Source organism: Globicephala melas, chromosome 7, assembly GCF_963455315.2.
Source record: "Globicephala melas chromosome 7, mGloMel1.2, whole genome shotgun sequence".
NCBI classification, from domain to species: Eukaryota; Metazoa; Chordata; class Mammalia; order Artiodactyla; family Delphinidae; genus Globicephala; species Globicephala melas.
In genome coordinates this window covers 997,669-1,011,263 of record NC_083320.1, presented here as the reverse complement: position 1 = coordinate 1,011,263, position 13,595 = coordinate 997,669, and the positions used below count along the sequence as shown (strand labels likewise).

The window sequence follows — 13,595 nt, the reverse complement described above, 5'->3', positions numbered from 1 at the left end:
GACTGCTCGCTCCTGAGGCCATGGACGTGGGCCGTCTGTGCTCGGGTCCCGAGCCCCGGGCGGGGGGGGAGTGTGGTGCAGGTGCCCCTCTACTGGGGCCCCAGGAGGAAATCAGAGCGCCATGTCCATTCCGAGCACTTTTCAGTCACTAGACTTGACTCTCACGCGAGTCAGACAGCCGCCTTCCCCACCAGAAGCAGGCGGCTGGGCTCTCAGGCGGCCGGCGGCCGTGCTCACAGGCCACCCTGCGCCTGAGGGACGGTGACTGCGGCCTGCTTAGCGCCCCTTCTCTTCCTCTGGTGATGGACACGAGTCCCCACAGGTTGACGGAGGACTGACCCCAGCCCCTGGCACACGTGACCAGGCCTGGCCAAGCGAAGGGCTCCCAACCCCGCCTCCAGCTTTGATTTGCGTTTGGCCACGGGATGCATCCCCGAGTCTCACTAGTGTCCACTAGGGCCCTTTCTCTCTTGCAGGAAGGTGTGACACCGACACCACCCCCTTCTGCCTCATGGCAGAAGGTCAAACTTGGCTGCCCACATGGAGATGGGAGAGAGAGGGCCTGATAGAGTCGCTGGAACCCCTGGACCCAGCCAAGCCTGAGGCTGCGTGAGCCCTGAAGGTGGACTTTGCAGTTACAGCAGCCTACAAGGGTCCTTTCCAGTCCCATGTGGGGGGACCTGGTCCTGCCAGTTACTACTCCTGGCCAGTGCAGGGACACAATGAGCAGTGAGGCGCCGGGCGGGGGACAGCCCATCTGATGCCCACCTTCATTCCATTTGTATGATTTGGGGGGGCCTATCAGAGTCTATCCAACTGAAAAGAAGTCCCACGTTGCAGACCATTTGTGTAGAACTGTGAGGAGAATCCACCCCCCTGGGGGCTCGTCGGTTCGCCTGCAGGAGAGAGGGTTTCTGTCCACTCCCAGGAGGGTGCAGCTTTGGAGGAACCTCTCCATCCTTCCTCCACACGGTGCCGGAGCCTCATCTGACCAGCCAGACTGATGCGCTTGGGCCCGTTCCTCGAAGACAGCTGACACGTTTAAAGCCGCTGCTCTCGGCCTGCACGCCCTCTCGTCCTCCTGGCCTCTCTGGTTCAGGAGCCGCCATAGCTGCAGGAGCACCTGCTCAGTGGACCCAGACGTCCCCCCAGGCAGTGACAAAGCCGAGGCTCCACCTGCTGTGGTCCCCCTGCACGGCGAGGACCCGGGGCCAGGAGGGCCGGTCAGTGGGCCCCAACCTACCATGGCTGGGAACACAGGCTGTCTGACCACTGGACACCACAGTGTTGGGTAAAACAGGAAGTAGCCAAGGACTAAAGAAACAGATGCTGAACAAAAATCAGCGCTTGGTCATCGGGGTCACGATGCCGTGCATTCTTTGGCAGAAGCTCAGCACGGGCTCGGGTCGCGGCCTCTGTCCTCACGTGAGGTCTGGAGGCTCCTCCGTGCTGGGGGCGCACTCCAGAGGGACTGGGCTGGGGGCCCAGAAGCTCCGCCTCTGCCTGCCGCTGCTCCTGCTGTCCCCTCCCTGCCCCCACCGCTCCCCAGGCTCCATCCCAAGACCCCCGCTCGCCTCCCTGCCCCGCTCTCCCCTGGACTCGGGAGACTAAGTGCAGGAGGTGAGAGGCTGGGCGAGGTCCCCCAGCCTTGGGCGCCAAAACCAGGTGAACCGGGGCCCCACAGGCAGAACCAAGCCTGGAAGAGAGAGGGGCAGAGCCGGAACCCTACACAGCCCCTAGGAGGTTGTGCCAGCCAGCGCCTGCTTCCCAGAAGAGCTTCAGTGCCAGGTGTCCTGCCCTCTGATGCCTTTCCAACCCCCCAAACGCACACACCCCTACAGTGCCTCCAGACGGTTTTTATCATCTGCAAGCAAAAGACGCACTTAGGTCCCCACTGAGCCACACAACCCTGCAAGCAGGGCAGAATCCTCCACCAGCGCACCTGCAGCACACTGTTGGGAAGCCTTCAGAAGCCAGCTTCCCCCGGGAGAGGCGCACTAAGCCCCCAGGCCACAGCATACCCCCAGGTTCGCCAGACGCACGGCTGCTCCACCCTCGCGGGGACGCCAGGTGGCGCCAACAGCTCCTGCCACGGGCCCCTCAGAGTCCCCACTGAGGTCCTGACACCGCCTGCTGCAGGGGCGCAAAAGTGCACTTTCACTTTTAGGAAGATCCACTTTTTCTGTTTGAGCTTAAAAACAAGGCAATTTCATCAATACAAATATACAACTCACGACACTAATTCGCAATTTTAAAATATTTGCCTAGAATAAGAACTTATCTTCTGAAGTCACAGTTTCCCGAGCTGCAGCCTGTGGACACCCAGGCGAACCTCGGACGTGATCTCAGAAGTCTCTCTGGGTGTTTCTCAAATAGGAAGGACATTTGCCTAGCATCCTTCCCATCGGTGGATCTATGAGCTCACAGCACGTGCCTCTCCGAAGGAGAGGGACAGGCCGTGGCTGGCTGAACTGGGGCCGGAGAGGGGAGAGCACCAGGAACGACTTGCCTCGCCCGTGGGCCGAGAGAATGCTCCGCATCCCAGCTTCATGTCCTGCTGAACTCTCCTCGGTAGACGCAGCCGTCCTGCCACTCCTGCACACCCTGGGCGAGCTCGATGCGGGCCTCCTTCAGGTCCTGCTCCCTAAGGGGACCCTCGGGCTCCTCCTCTTCCCCCTCTGGGGCCTCCGGGATGAATCTAGGAAGATGAAGAGCAGGGGGAGGGGAGACCAACGCTGGCTGAAGGTCTTAGGGCCACTGGGTACCGAGATCCACACACCATCTTATCTCAACCAGCAACCCCCAAAGCTGATTGCATAGCTATCCCACCGGGGCGCCCGGTGCCCCGCGGAGACGCTCACACCGGCTTGCTGAGCCTGGGCCGGCGGTCTCCACCTCGGACACCCATCTCGTGGTCAAGCAGAGGACGGCAGGTCAGCCTCCCCGGGGGAGATAGCACTAAAAGCTCCCAACGCCCCCCAGGAAGAGCGCAGAGGCCCCACGTGAGACCTGAGGACACTGAGGCACAAGGGAGTAAATTAACTTGTCCACGGTCACGTGCTAGCACACGGTAGGGCCAATACTTGATCAAGCCCTGCCTGACTCCAAAGCCGGTCGTTTCCGTTCAGTTAGTGTTTGTGGAAGGCACAGAGCAGGAGCTCATGGCTTGGTTGGGGAAAAAGACGAGGGAGGTGCCGAGGGTCACTGGGAGAGAAGGGTTAGCTGTCTGGACCGAGGGGTCACTGGGGAAACCTTTATGGGAGAAGAGTCCTAAGTGGGGTTTCAGAGGATGAGTAGGAGCTCTCTCAACAGAAGAGAGCGCATTTCAGGGAACTGGACTAGTACGTGCAAAAACACAAGGGTGGGAAAGAGCATGAGGCCTTTCTGCCACCGAAGCAGTTGTGGCTGCCTGGAGAGAGAGCGAGGAGGGGCTCTCTGGAGGCACAGGGATTGGGGTTCTCGACACAGACTGCCCCTTGGAACAGGGGAAAGGGATAAGAACACCTGATGACCAGGCCCTCCCCCACGAGCTGGAGTGGTGGGAAGGCGGCAGCTGTGCCAGGATCCCAGGGTTCCAGGGGCACTTCCTCCACCCTGCGATCTGTCTCCCAATTCACCTCTTTCTTCTCCCTTGCTCCCCTCTCAGCCCCCCAGTACCACCTTGGTTCCTAGGTCCCCTCTCTACCTCTTATCCTTTCCCCTCAGGTCCCGTCTTTGCTTTGCTCCAACTGCAGCTTGCGAAGCTAAGCAGAGACAAACCGTGCTGTCTTTAAAATTTGTTTGTGAAGAGAAAGAAAAGCAGTCAACTAAAACTGCCTGTTAAACCATCCCACCTGCTGAGTTGAGCAGTGCCCACCCCGCCCCCCCCAAAAAAAGATAAGTTGAAGTCCTAACCCCTGGGAATGACCTTATACAGAAAGTGTCTTTACAGATGCGATCAAGTGAAGAGGTCAGACTGGCTTCGGGTGTGCCCCAAACCAAATAACTAGTGTCCTTACAAGGAGAGGGAGATTTGGAGACACACACACAGAGGGCAGAATACACTTCCATTGTTTTCAGCCTATGGGTTTGTTGTAATGCTTTGTTACGTTGACTCTAGGAAACTCACACATCACCCAGAATAAAAGACTGACTCAACAGCAGCTAAAACTATTTGTTTCAGCAAATCTGACAACTTTCTGAGGCTGGCAAAACAATTCTAAATACTAACATGTGGCCCAAAAAAGGTGTTCTGGAAAATTCTATAAACTGGAAAAAAATGCAATATGAAATGCTGAAATTCTGCTTATGTTCTTAAGAATATATGCACTGGTATTTTTAAAAACCAGGCATACAAAGATTAAAAAGCCCTATTTCCACAAATTGATACAAGTCCTACAACGATGCTGAACAATATATTCCAAGAGAATGTTTTCATAAAAAATATATTAATATTCATCGACAATATTCAAGACTATTAGTTTTTAAAGTTTTTGGTGAATAAACTTGGCAAAAATCAGCAAATTAGTAGTTCAGCAAACGGACCTTTAGGATGACTGGCTTTCAGCAAGTTAGCTGTTCAAATGACCGGTGATGGTGTTAGCAAATCTGAACCTGCGATTATAGTTATGAAATCTAGTGAAATATGGCTGCTGACTTGTGCATGGAGAAGAAGAGTGGCATTTCTATTAAAATTCAGTTGAAGTCAACAAAAGCCACTTAAAAATTGTAATCAGGGCTTCCCTGGTGGCGCAACGGTTGAGAGTCCACCTGCCGATGCAGGGGACGCGGGTTCGTGCCCCGGTCCAGGAGGATCCCGCGTGCTGCGGAGTGGCTGGGCCCGTGAGCCATGGCTGCTGGGCCTGCGCGTCCGGAGCCTGTGCTCCGCAATGGGAGAGGCCGCAACAGTGAGAGGCCTGCGTACCGCAAAAAAAAAAAACCCAAAACTGCGATCAAATTAGATACATGTGAGACACTGTAAAAGATTTGTGAGTAAAAGAATATTTTAAAAAATTCCAAAAGGACTCTACTGGCTGATTGCTTCTCAAGTGCTTTTAAGTTCACATGAAGGAAAGCAAGGGAAACTAGAAGTCATGGCCCGGCAGCGAGGGCCACTGAGTATCGCCTCAGCTGACCCACAGGAAAAAGTGAGCAGATGTATATGTGTGATCATGACTCATCAGAGGAAAGTAAGTGGATATACATGACAGGCAGTAGGTCAAAATACAATGTTTAAGGAAGTGGGTAAAAACCTTGCTTACTTTTTAGATCAACTAAATGATGGTTAGGTTTTTATCTTTTATCAGAATCACACGGAGGGCATGGTAACACAGAGCTTCCTGTGTCTCACTCCCAGGGTTTCCGCTTCAGCAGGTCCTGAGTAGGTGGACTCCTGAGAACGTGCATTGCTACCAAGTTCCCACCACGCTTTGAAAACCACTGGGCCATGGTGTGGTGGGCAGGTGGTGTCGACTGAAAAAAGAAAAAGCACAACCTGAGAATTACGAGTTAAGTTTCTTGGGGGGCCAAATGAGGACAATACCCGAGGAGGCAGCATGTCAGATAGCTCGGAGAAACCGCTCTGAACAGGTAGCGGGAGGTCAGTACAGACGTGACTCTGGTGAAGGGGGAGGACATGCAGTCAAGCACATATTTTTTGCAGGTTTCTGCTCGTCACGAGGAGCAGACGTCACCATGAGGGATTTTAGTGCCTTTCTACATAAGAGGAGAATCAAGAAGTGGGCTCATAAAATCTTCTCCTGAAAATATCTAACCATCTGAAGAACTGTTCTGCCAGTTTTTCCTAGAGTACGGAGCGCCACATTCCTGATCTCTGCCCTGAATTCCTGTCAGGAGGTGTTGAAGATCAGCAGCTGCATTGGCTCATAATTTAATCCTTGTAGAGGTAGATGGTCAGTGCCAATTTGTAGGTGACAAGGGAACAGAGAGAAAGGATGATGGACAGGACAAAGCAGGAGGAGCCTTGAACGCCAGGTTAAAAACAGAAGCAGCAAGACATTTTTAAACAGGAGGGCGGTGCAGTCAGATGTGTGCTCTGAGAGGTTTCAAGACTTTTTGCCTGGGACCCATTGTAATACCCCATTTCATATCATGAGCCAGTACAAACTAACTCAAAAAATGAGGAAAAACTCACTCTGCTACATGCACGCACTCTAATATTTTCATGTAGTCTGTTCTTTTCTATACCATTTTACTAAAAATAAAATATAGGTCATAACCCACAAAACTGATTTCACAACCCACTAACGGATCACAACTTGCTGAGTCAGGACCGACATTCAGAAAAGCACTGCTTTCAAAAGCGGATTCCGGCTCCAGTGAGGAAGGCTGGGAGGCCCCCCTCAGGAGGCTGGTGCCAAGCCCAGAAGAGGGTGGCCCAAAGTAAACACAGCATCAAGGTGGACAGAATGGATCTGAGATACGCAGGATGACTCGTTACCGATTCATTAACTCAATGGGGTGAAGGAGTGTGAGGTTATCAGTTAAGAGGCCTTGGAACAGAAAATCCACCTCAAATATCCAACAGCAAAGGGTGATTGGATGGCTCAGGAAACCAAACAGTCCAGAAGCTGGAGGCTCTTCAGGTTTGGTTTGATCCAGTGGCCCAGCAATATCTTCGAGGACCGTTTCTTCAGCTGTGCTTTCAACCAAGGCTGGCTTCCCTTTGTGCTCATAAGGAGAGGACAGAGGTTTCCAAGCCCCTCTCTCCTCTCTGGTTCACATGGCAGCCCAAGCCCTTTCCCGGAGCAGTCATGGGGGTATAGGCGTCACTGACTGGACGTAATCAGAAGCCCGATTCTGGAGCTGGGGGACAGGGAATCTCCACCTACTTGGATGGCTCCCGTGAACTCTGGGAAAAATGGGAATCCCATCCCAGGAAAGTCAGAATCCTTCCTTAGGCCACAGAAGAAGGAAACGGATGCCGAGAAGGCCTCTACGTAGGTGATGTCTGGACCTGTGAAGACCAGTGAAGACCTGGTTACACACCAACGTTTGAATCTTTAGCTCAAGGGAGAACCCCAGGTAGCAAAAAAGATCTGACAGTTACCAATGCCCGGTGGCTTTGGCTAGAATGGAGAGAATCCAGGTCACCCAGAGAGACTGTATAGGTTCATTTTGTCAGGTTTATTGAGTACTCTGTGTGTGTGGGGGGGCATGGGTGTACTGGAGAATAATTTCTGATAGAACGGATTGCAAATCTTAAGTAAATGATGCAGATGAAGCAGAAAAAATGTTTTCATATTATTAGAATAGAATTGAAATGGCAATAACTAGATGCATGCAGGACTGGAAGACAGTTAACTTTTCACTGAAACCAGCCCCTGAAAGACACTGGACCTCAGAAAAATCTAGTGAAGAGGGCTTCTTACATGGCAACTGTGTAATTAAATGGTATTAATTCTTTAAAGTTACAGTAGTAATGCAAAAAAAATAATAGAGAAAAATAAAAACAAAAATATTGGTCTGTGAAAAAATGATGAAAAGCTAACAATAAGTAGCTTTATTTTATATGAACCATGTTTTACAATAAAAGGGAAAATAAAATGCAGAAATTACACAGAGTGATTTATTAGCAAACAAATAACAAAAAGGAATGTACATAAAGCTATACTAAAGGGCACCTCACCTGGCGATGCGGTTATAAGAGAATCAGTTATTAAGGGGCCTACCTACAAAACGACGTGGCGGATACTGGTCAGTGCCCAGATGAGAATCTGTGACAGGGTCGCCTGCTCCTCTGCACACCAGCCACAGCTTGAGAAGCGCACCTCCCCGAGCCCCGCCCAGCTGGAAACCTCCACGTTCGCAGGGACAGGCACCAGCTACTCTCAGATCTCCCGGCTTGCAACCTGCGGGGCTCTGGTATCCAGCGAGGGGAAGCCCATTCCTCCCAGCAACCCGAACCCGCCCACCTCACTGCGGCCAATCAGACTCTTCCGATGGCCACCAGGCCAGCCAACGGCCGCAACCCCCAGCCTCAGCCAATCAGAGGAGGCCGCTCCCGTTTAGACCTGATCAATGAGGAGGCGGCCAGGGCTTTGCGGGCGTGCCCGCTCGTGCACAACCACTACAGGGCCCACCCCGGGGGCCTCTAGGACCCGAGGGCGCCCGGCTGGCCTCCCGACGGCCCAAAATAGACACCCGTGCTGGGGGCCCGAGAGCCGGTCATGGACGCGGAGCAAGCCGGACGCCGCGGGGCCACCAAGGCCGCCCCGCCGCCGTTCGTGCGCGTCGCCCCCTCGCTCTTCCTCGGGAGCGCGAAGGCCGCGGCCGCCCCGGAGCTGCTGGAGCGCGCGGGCGTCACCCTATGCGTCAACGTTTCGCGCCAGCAGCCCGGCCCCCGCGCGCCCGGCGTGACCGAGCTGCGCGTGCCCGTATTCGACGACCCGGCTGAGGACCTGCTGGCGCACCTGGAGCCTACCTGTGCCGCCATGGAGGCCGCGGTACGCGCCGGTGGTGCCTGCCTCGTCTACTGCAAGAACGGCCGCAGCCGCTCGGCCGCCGTCTGCACCGCCTACCTCATGCGTCATCGCGGCCTCACGCGGGAGCGGGCCTTCCAGGTAGGGCGGGACTTTCTCGTGGCGGGGCTTCCGGCGGGAAGAGGCGGGGCCTTCTGGGAGGGGCGAGGCTCTAGGCAGGGGCGGGGGCCCGCCCGTGGGGGCGGGGCTTCGAGGAGGGCCCGCTCGTTGGGGCGGGGCCTCCGGGCGTTGGGAATGCCAGCGGAGCTTGCAGCCGACGCTGCGCGGTGTCTAGCCAAAGCCTCTCGTTTGCAGACTGTGAAGAGCGCCCGCCCGGTGGCCGAGCCCAACCCGGGCTTCTGGTCCCAGCTCCAGAAGTACGAGGAGGCCCTGCAGTCGTGGTCCCGCCTGCCCGGGGAGCCCTCGGGCCCGACTGAGCCCTAATGGGTCAGCCCTTGAGGACGGCCCAACCCCAAAGCGGGGCGCTTGGAGTTTCCTGCAGCCTCGGGGTGGGAAGAGGTAGTTCGTGCACTGACTGGGGGGTGGTCTGTCCTCTCCTGCCTCACGTCCCACGGATTTTTTATTTTCTGCAACTTCCTGAAGGTCTCTGTCCCGCCTTGACGGTAGGGCTGGGGTGTGTCCGCCGAGGAGAGAACTGAGAACCGTACCGCCCCTCGTCAGCAGGTTTATTAGACAGAGCTTGGTCAGGAACATCAAAACCACTTGAAGAATTCTAGCCAGAAACACATTTACTACAGAGAGATGGAGGCCAGGGAGCCAAGGTCAGGAGATGGGGAAGTACAGGAGTCATGGAGACCCGCCACCCTGTTCCTGGCTGCCTGCCACTCTGATGTGGGGGGCTTCTGGGGGGCTGCTGGCAGAACCTCATGCCTGCCACCTGCTCAAGCCACAGTGGCTTTCCCAAACCTCACACTGGCCCCATCACAAAACGCAACATGCGATTCAGGTGGTGCGGGCCCAGTTTCCAGACTTGTAGCTGCTGTGACACGTAGTGAGGGCTCGAGGCTGTGTGACAGACCACCCAATGTGGGCACCCTTGGGGGTCTCAGTGTCCGTACCCACCTCCTACCTTACTGGCCTCCCAGTTTCAGCAACAGCAATGAGTCCCAGCCTAACATCCTGCAGCCAAGGTCATGTCAACAATGCAATGACCACCCATGTCTCTGAGCCTGTTGGTTCCTCTTCTGGTTCAGAGGCACCCCGCCTGGACACACTACAGCCTAAAGACTATACTAGAAGACTAATCACCAACACTCCTTAAATAAGATAGTGGGGAAAGAGTAAAGGAAAAATTGGGTAACACATATGAGTTACAGATAACATAATCCCTGGTTAATATACAAATATATACATAACAAGGTTATGAATAAAATACTGTAGTTGACGTTTATCATTTTCCTTGACCCTCAGCCAGTGCCTCAGGTCCTGGTCTTTCCTAATCGGGTGTCTGATGAGCCCTGAGTGGTCCTGCCTGCACTGGCGCTCTGGCCTCTGTGACCTCTGCAATACAACCAAGGAGTAGTGGGTGGCATCAGGAGAATGCCCTGAGTTCCAGCATACTCCTCCTGGCCCCCCTGAGCAGCAGCAAAGCCCTGCTGCCCCTTGAAAGTCAGGATCAGGGAATTCCCTGGCGGTCCAGTGGTTAGGAGTCGGTGCCTTCACTCCTGGGACCCACGTTCAATCCCTGGTCAGGGAACTAAGATCCTGCAAGCTGCATGGTGCGATCAGTCACCTCACCCAGCAGAGCAACTCCCGATTTGAGGCTTGTGGAGCCCAGATGGTGAAGTGGTGTCTCAGCCTCCTGTCCAGCTGTGTCCCCACATGGAAGCATCCTACCTGCAGATGAAGGCCTCTGACCCAGCAGAGCCCAAAGCTGTGGGGATGGGAAGCTCACACTCTGCGAGTGACGCACTGGGGCGGTTGGGAAAGGGTCTTCCTCCTCCCAACCCTCTTGCACATCTGGGCTTCCAGCTGTGACGGTCCCTGGCTCAGAGCACACACCACACCCTGCAGGTCAGCACCCAGCCCGGTGCGATGTCACCAGTCAGCAGCCCCCACGTCCAAGAGCCACAGCCCTCGTCATAACCCAAATGCAGCTCTCCGTGGCTCACCCGACTTTCACACAGCTTTGGAAGCTTGCCAGCTGCCACTTACTTGCCACAAGCCCCTCATAGCTCGTGTCACTTTTCATCAACCCCATAAACAAGCTCCTGCTGTTGCCTCCACGTGGCAGGTGAGGCTCCGGTGGCTCCGTCTGTAACCTCAGGTGAGCTGAGCGGTTTGCCCAGCTAGGAGGTCAGGAGCCAGGACCTGAGCCCACGTTTCTACCCCGTGTGCTCATGACATCCTTGCTGGTACACCCCCTCACCTGCTGACCTGGTCCTGGGTGACAGGGCTGCCAGGATGTCAGAGCCCGGGCCAGGCTGAAGGACATCTGTGGGTCCCATCAGCCTTTTGTCCCACCAGCTCCATTCTGAGAACCATCCAGCTTCGGCTGCCACCAGAGGCCCAGGTATCCCTAGGACCTCTGACCCAGGGACAACACAGCCCCCAGCTGAACACCACAGGCTTCCTGGAAGCCCTCCTGCCTCCGTGTCCACCTGCTGGCAAGTGAGGCCAGGGACCCACTCCCCTCCCAGTGCCAGCGCACTTGAATAGGGGTACCTAGTCCACGTGCATCGGGGAGAGCTGGGGTGCAGGCGGAGTGTCAGCTGCATCAGCCCACCCAAGCCAGCCAGCATTTGATCATCAAAAGGCTGGTGTATGAAAATTCCTATGGGAGAAGCCCCAGCCTCTAGCAGTCCCGGCTTTCAGGTTCCTCTCCCCTAAGTGGTTTGGGGTGGGGTGACAGGAGGACTACGCTGCAGCCACCCTGGACCTTTGTCAGCAGGCAGTGCCCCCGTCCCCCAGCACTGAAGGCGCTGTCCTCTGCAGGACAGGGACAGGGTGGAGAGTGGAGACGACCCCTATGGCCCGCACAGTGCCTTGGTGGGCTGCCTTTAATACCATAGAACAGGTCTGTTTGCTCCCGTAAGACTGGCTTGTGTTGGTTCCTTACAAAAATGTGGGGTGGGGCTTCCCTGGTGGCGCAGTGGTTGGGAGTCCGCCTGCCGATGCAGGAGACGTGGGTTCGTGCCCCGGTCCGGGAGGATCCCACATGCCGCAGAGCGGCTGGGCCCGTGAGCCATGGCCGCTGGGCCTGCTCATGCAGAGCCTGTGCTCCACAGCGGGAGAGGCCACAGCGGTGAGGGGCCCGCGTGCCAAAAAAAAAAAAAAAAAATGTGGGGTGGAAGGCACCGCCCCCGCTGGGGGTGGGTGGGCAGAAGTGGTAATAGCTCCTCTGGACCTGCAGGACGGCCCCATTCCACCGCTTCCGTGTGCAGAACTGGCCGCTGGGAGGTGCCCAGGAGAGAAGGGATGAGACCCAATCCCTGCTCACCCAAGTCCAGGGGACCAGGAGGGCGAGAAGCCCCCTGATGTTAACTTACCCTGAGTGTGCAGGTGGCTGGTAGACCTGCCTGCGGGTCCCTAGGGCAGGCTAGTGTGGGTGCCCACACACAGCCCTCTTGAAGGTCTTCTGACTCCAGCCCCACCGGCCTGGTGGGGGGTGGGTGGCTCCAAAAGGCTGGTCAAACTGGGAGTACCATCTAAAGCACTCTGCCCTTGGCACCTGGGCAGGCGCTGGGCCACCCGAAGGCCTCGAGGACTGATCAGACCCCAGTTCTCTTCCCTCTTGAGTCTCGGACGCAGGACTGAAACCCCTCCTCCAGGTGACTGGCGAGTTTGGGGTGGGGCCCCGACAAGGAGATTGTGTCCCCCCAGCTAAGATGGCACATAGGAAAAACTGAAGAGATGCCTCAGTGCAGGTGCTCTGAATCAGTGAACATGTGTCCTCCCACTCAGCCATCCTTCCCACCCAGCCCCCCACCCGGGGAGGAGGGCAGGCAGGATCACATGGGTGACAGATTGGGATACTGAACCCAGAAGGATCAAACGCTACTCGGGGACGCCATCGAGGTCAAGTGCATTGTGAGTCAGGCCCCAACTTTGCCACAGGGAGACTGATCAGGGGAGAGAGGTGGGTGGGATTCCAGGCCAAAAAGCCCCTTCTCCCTAAGGGTCTGACTGCTTACGCGATGATGACAGCAACATCTTGGTGGCCCCTCTGGTTCCATGGCTTCGAGATCCCCCTGAGCTAGCTCTTTGAGCACCCTCGCTGGTCTGCAGGCATCCCCTCTGGGCCTAAGTCTCTGGACAGGCCTGGGAGAGGTGGAATGGGGACAGGCAGGCCAGGTCCTGTTACTGCCCAGCACTCACCTATACAATCTTCCTCCAGGGCCCCAACAGGCCTTAAGGCAGCACTGTCCAGCACAACTTTCTACAATGATGGGATATCTGCTCTGTCGAGGATGGCTACCACTAGCCAGACACTATCCTCCAAACACACACGGAGACATTGAAATATGGCTAGTGCAACTGAGACACTGAACTTCTAATTTAATTTAAATCTAAATAGCTACAATAATCTGACAGCACAGCCTTAAGATTCTTGAGCACCGCCATGTACCATATGGCACGTAACACAGACCACTGGTCTCACAGGGGAGTGGGTCGGGTGTATGGAAATCATTCCATCATTCCATCATTCCCCGGGACCAGAGGTTCCCGAATGGACGAATAACACTGAGTTCCAGACGCCACACTTCCCAGCTTCCCTGACCCAGGTGTCCCAGCAGTCGCTGCCCCAGGAACCTGGCCCGCAGCATCGCTGAGGGATCGGGCATCCTGACTCCCGGGGTCTCCCAGACGCGAGCCGGGTAGGAAGCGCAAAGGGGTGGGGAGACCGCAGGGCCACTCCTCCGCCCGGCGCGCCTCGGACCCCGAGCACACAGCGTCCCGCCCCTCACCCCCGGCTCCCGCTTTCCCCACCCCCCAGCACAGTGCCCCGGCCACCTGCACACGGCAGCCGCAGCCCCATGCACCGCACCCGGCTCTCGGCCTCATCCCTGGCACAGCGTCCCCGGCCCCAACACAGCGCCCCCGTCTCCCCCCGCCCCGCACAGCGCCCCGGGCTCGCGGTCCTAGCCCCGCTCTCGGCTACTCGGTCTCCCGGTT

General features: G+C 56.1%; 1 protein-coding gene and 1 long non-coding RNA gene across 3 annotated transcripts; one reads left to right on the top strand and one right to left on the bottom strand.

Moving 5' to 3' along the window:
• Positions 1 to 1,574: 1,574 nt before the first annotated feature.
• Positions 1,575 to 13,400, bottom strand: LOC115850182 (uncharacterized). Of its 2 annotated transcripts, none has more exons than XR_009564495.2 (4): positions 8,423 to 13,400; positions 6,440 to 6,955; positions 5,241 to 5,451; positions 1,575 to 2,698 (listed from the first exon to the last, which is right to left on the bottom strand). It is a non-coding gene; the product is annotated as an uncharacterized lncRNA (long non-coding RNA). The 2 variants fall into 2 exon arrangements; XR_009564494.2 differs by having other exon boundaries at positions 6,511 to 6,955; positions 8,423 to 13,398.
• On the top strand, positions 8,010 to 10,301 carry DUSP28 (dual specificity phosphatase 28). Its single transcript, XM_070045877.1, has 2 exons — positions 8,010 to 8,561; positions 8,775 to 10,301. The coding sequence occupies exons 1-2, from the start codon at positions 8,169 to 8,171 to the stop codon at positions 8,901 to 8,903; spliced, it is 522 nt and encodes a 173-aa protein (XP_069901978.1). The 5' UTR covers positions 8,010 to 8,168; the 3' UTR covers positions 8,904 to 10,301.
• Positions 13,401 to 13,595: the final 195 nt, after the last annotated feature.

What these genes read in the sequence shown, in the direction of transcription:
- DUSP28 (XM_070045877.1), top strand. Translation starts at nt 8,169, where the DNA reads ATGGACGCGGAGCAAGCCGGACGCCGCGGGGCCACCAAGGCCGCCCCG. An exon ending in CGCGGGAGCGGGCCTTCCAG is followed by an intron (nt 8,562 to 8,774) that starts GTAGGGCGGGAC and finishes TCTCGTTTGCAG; the next exon opens with ACTGTGAAGAGCGCCCGCCC.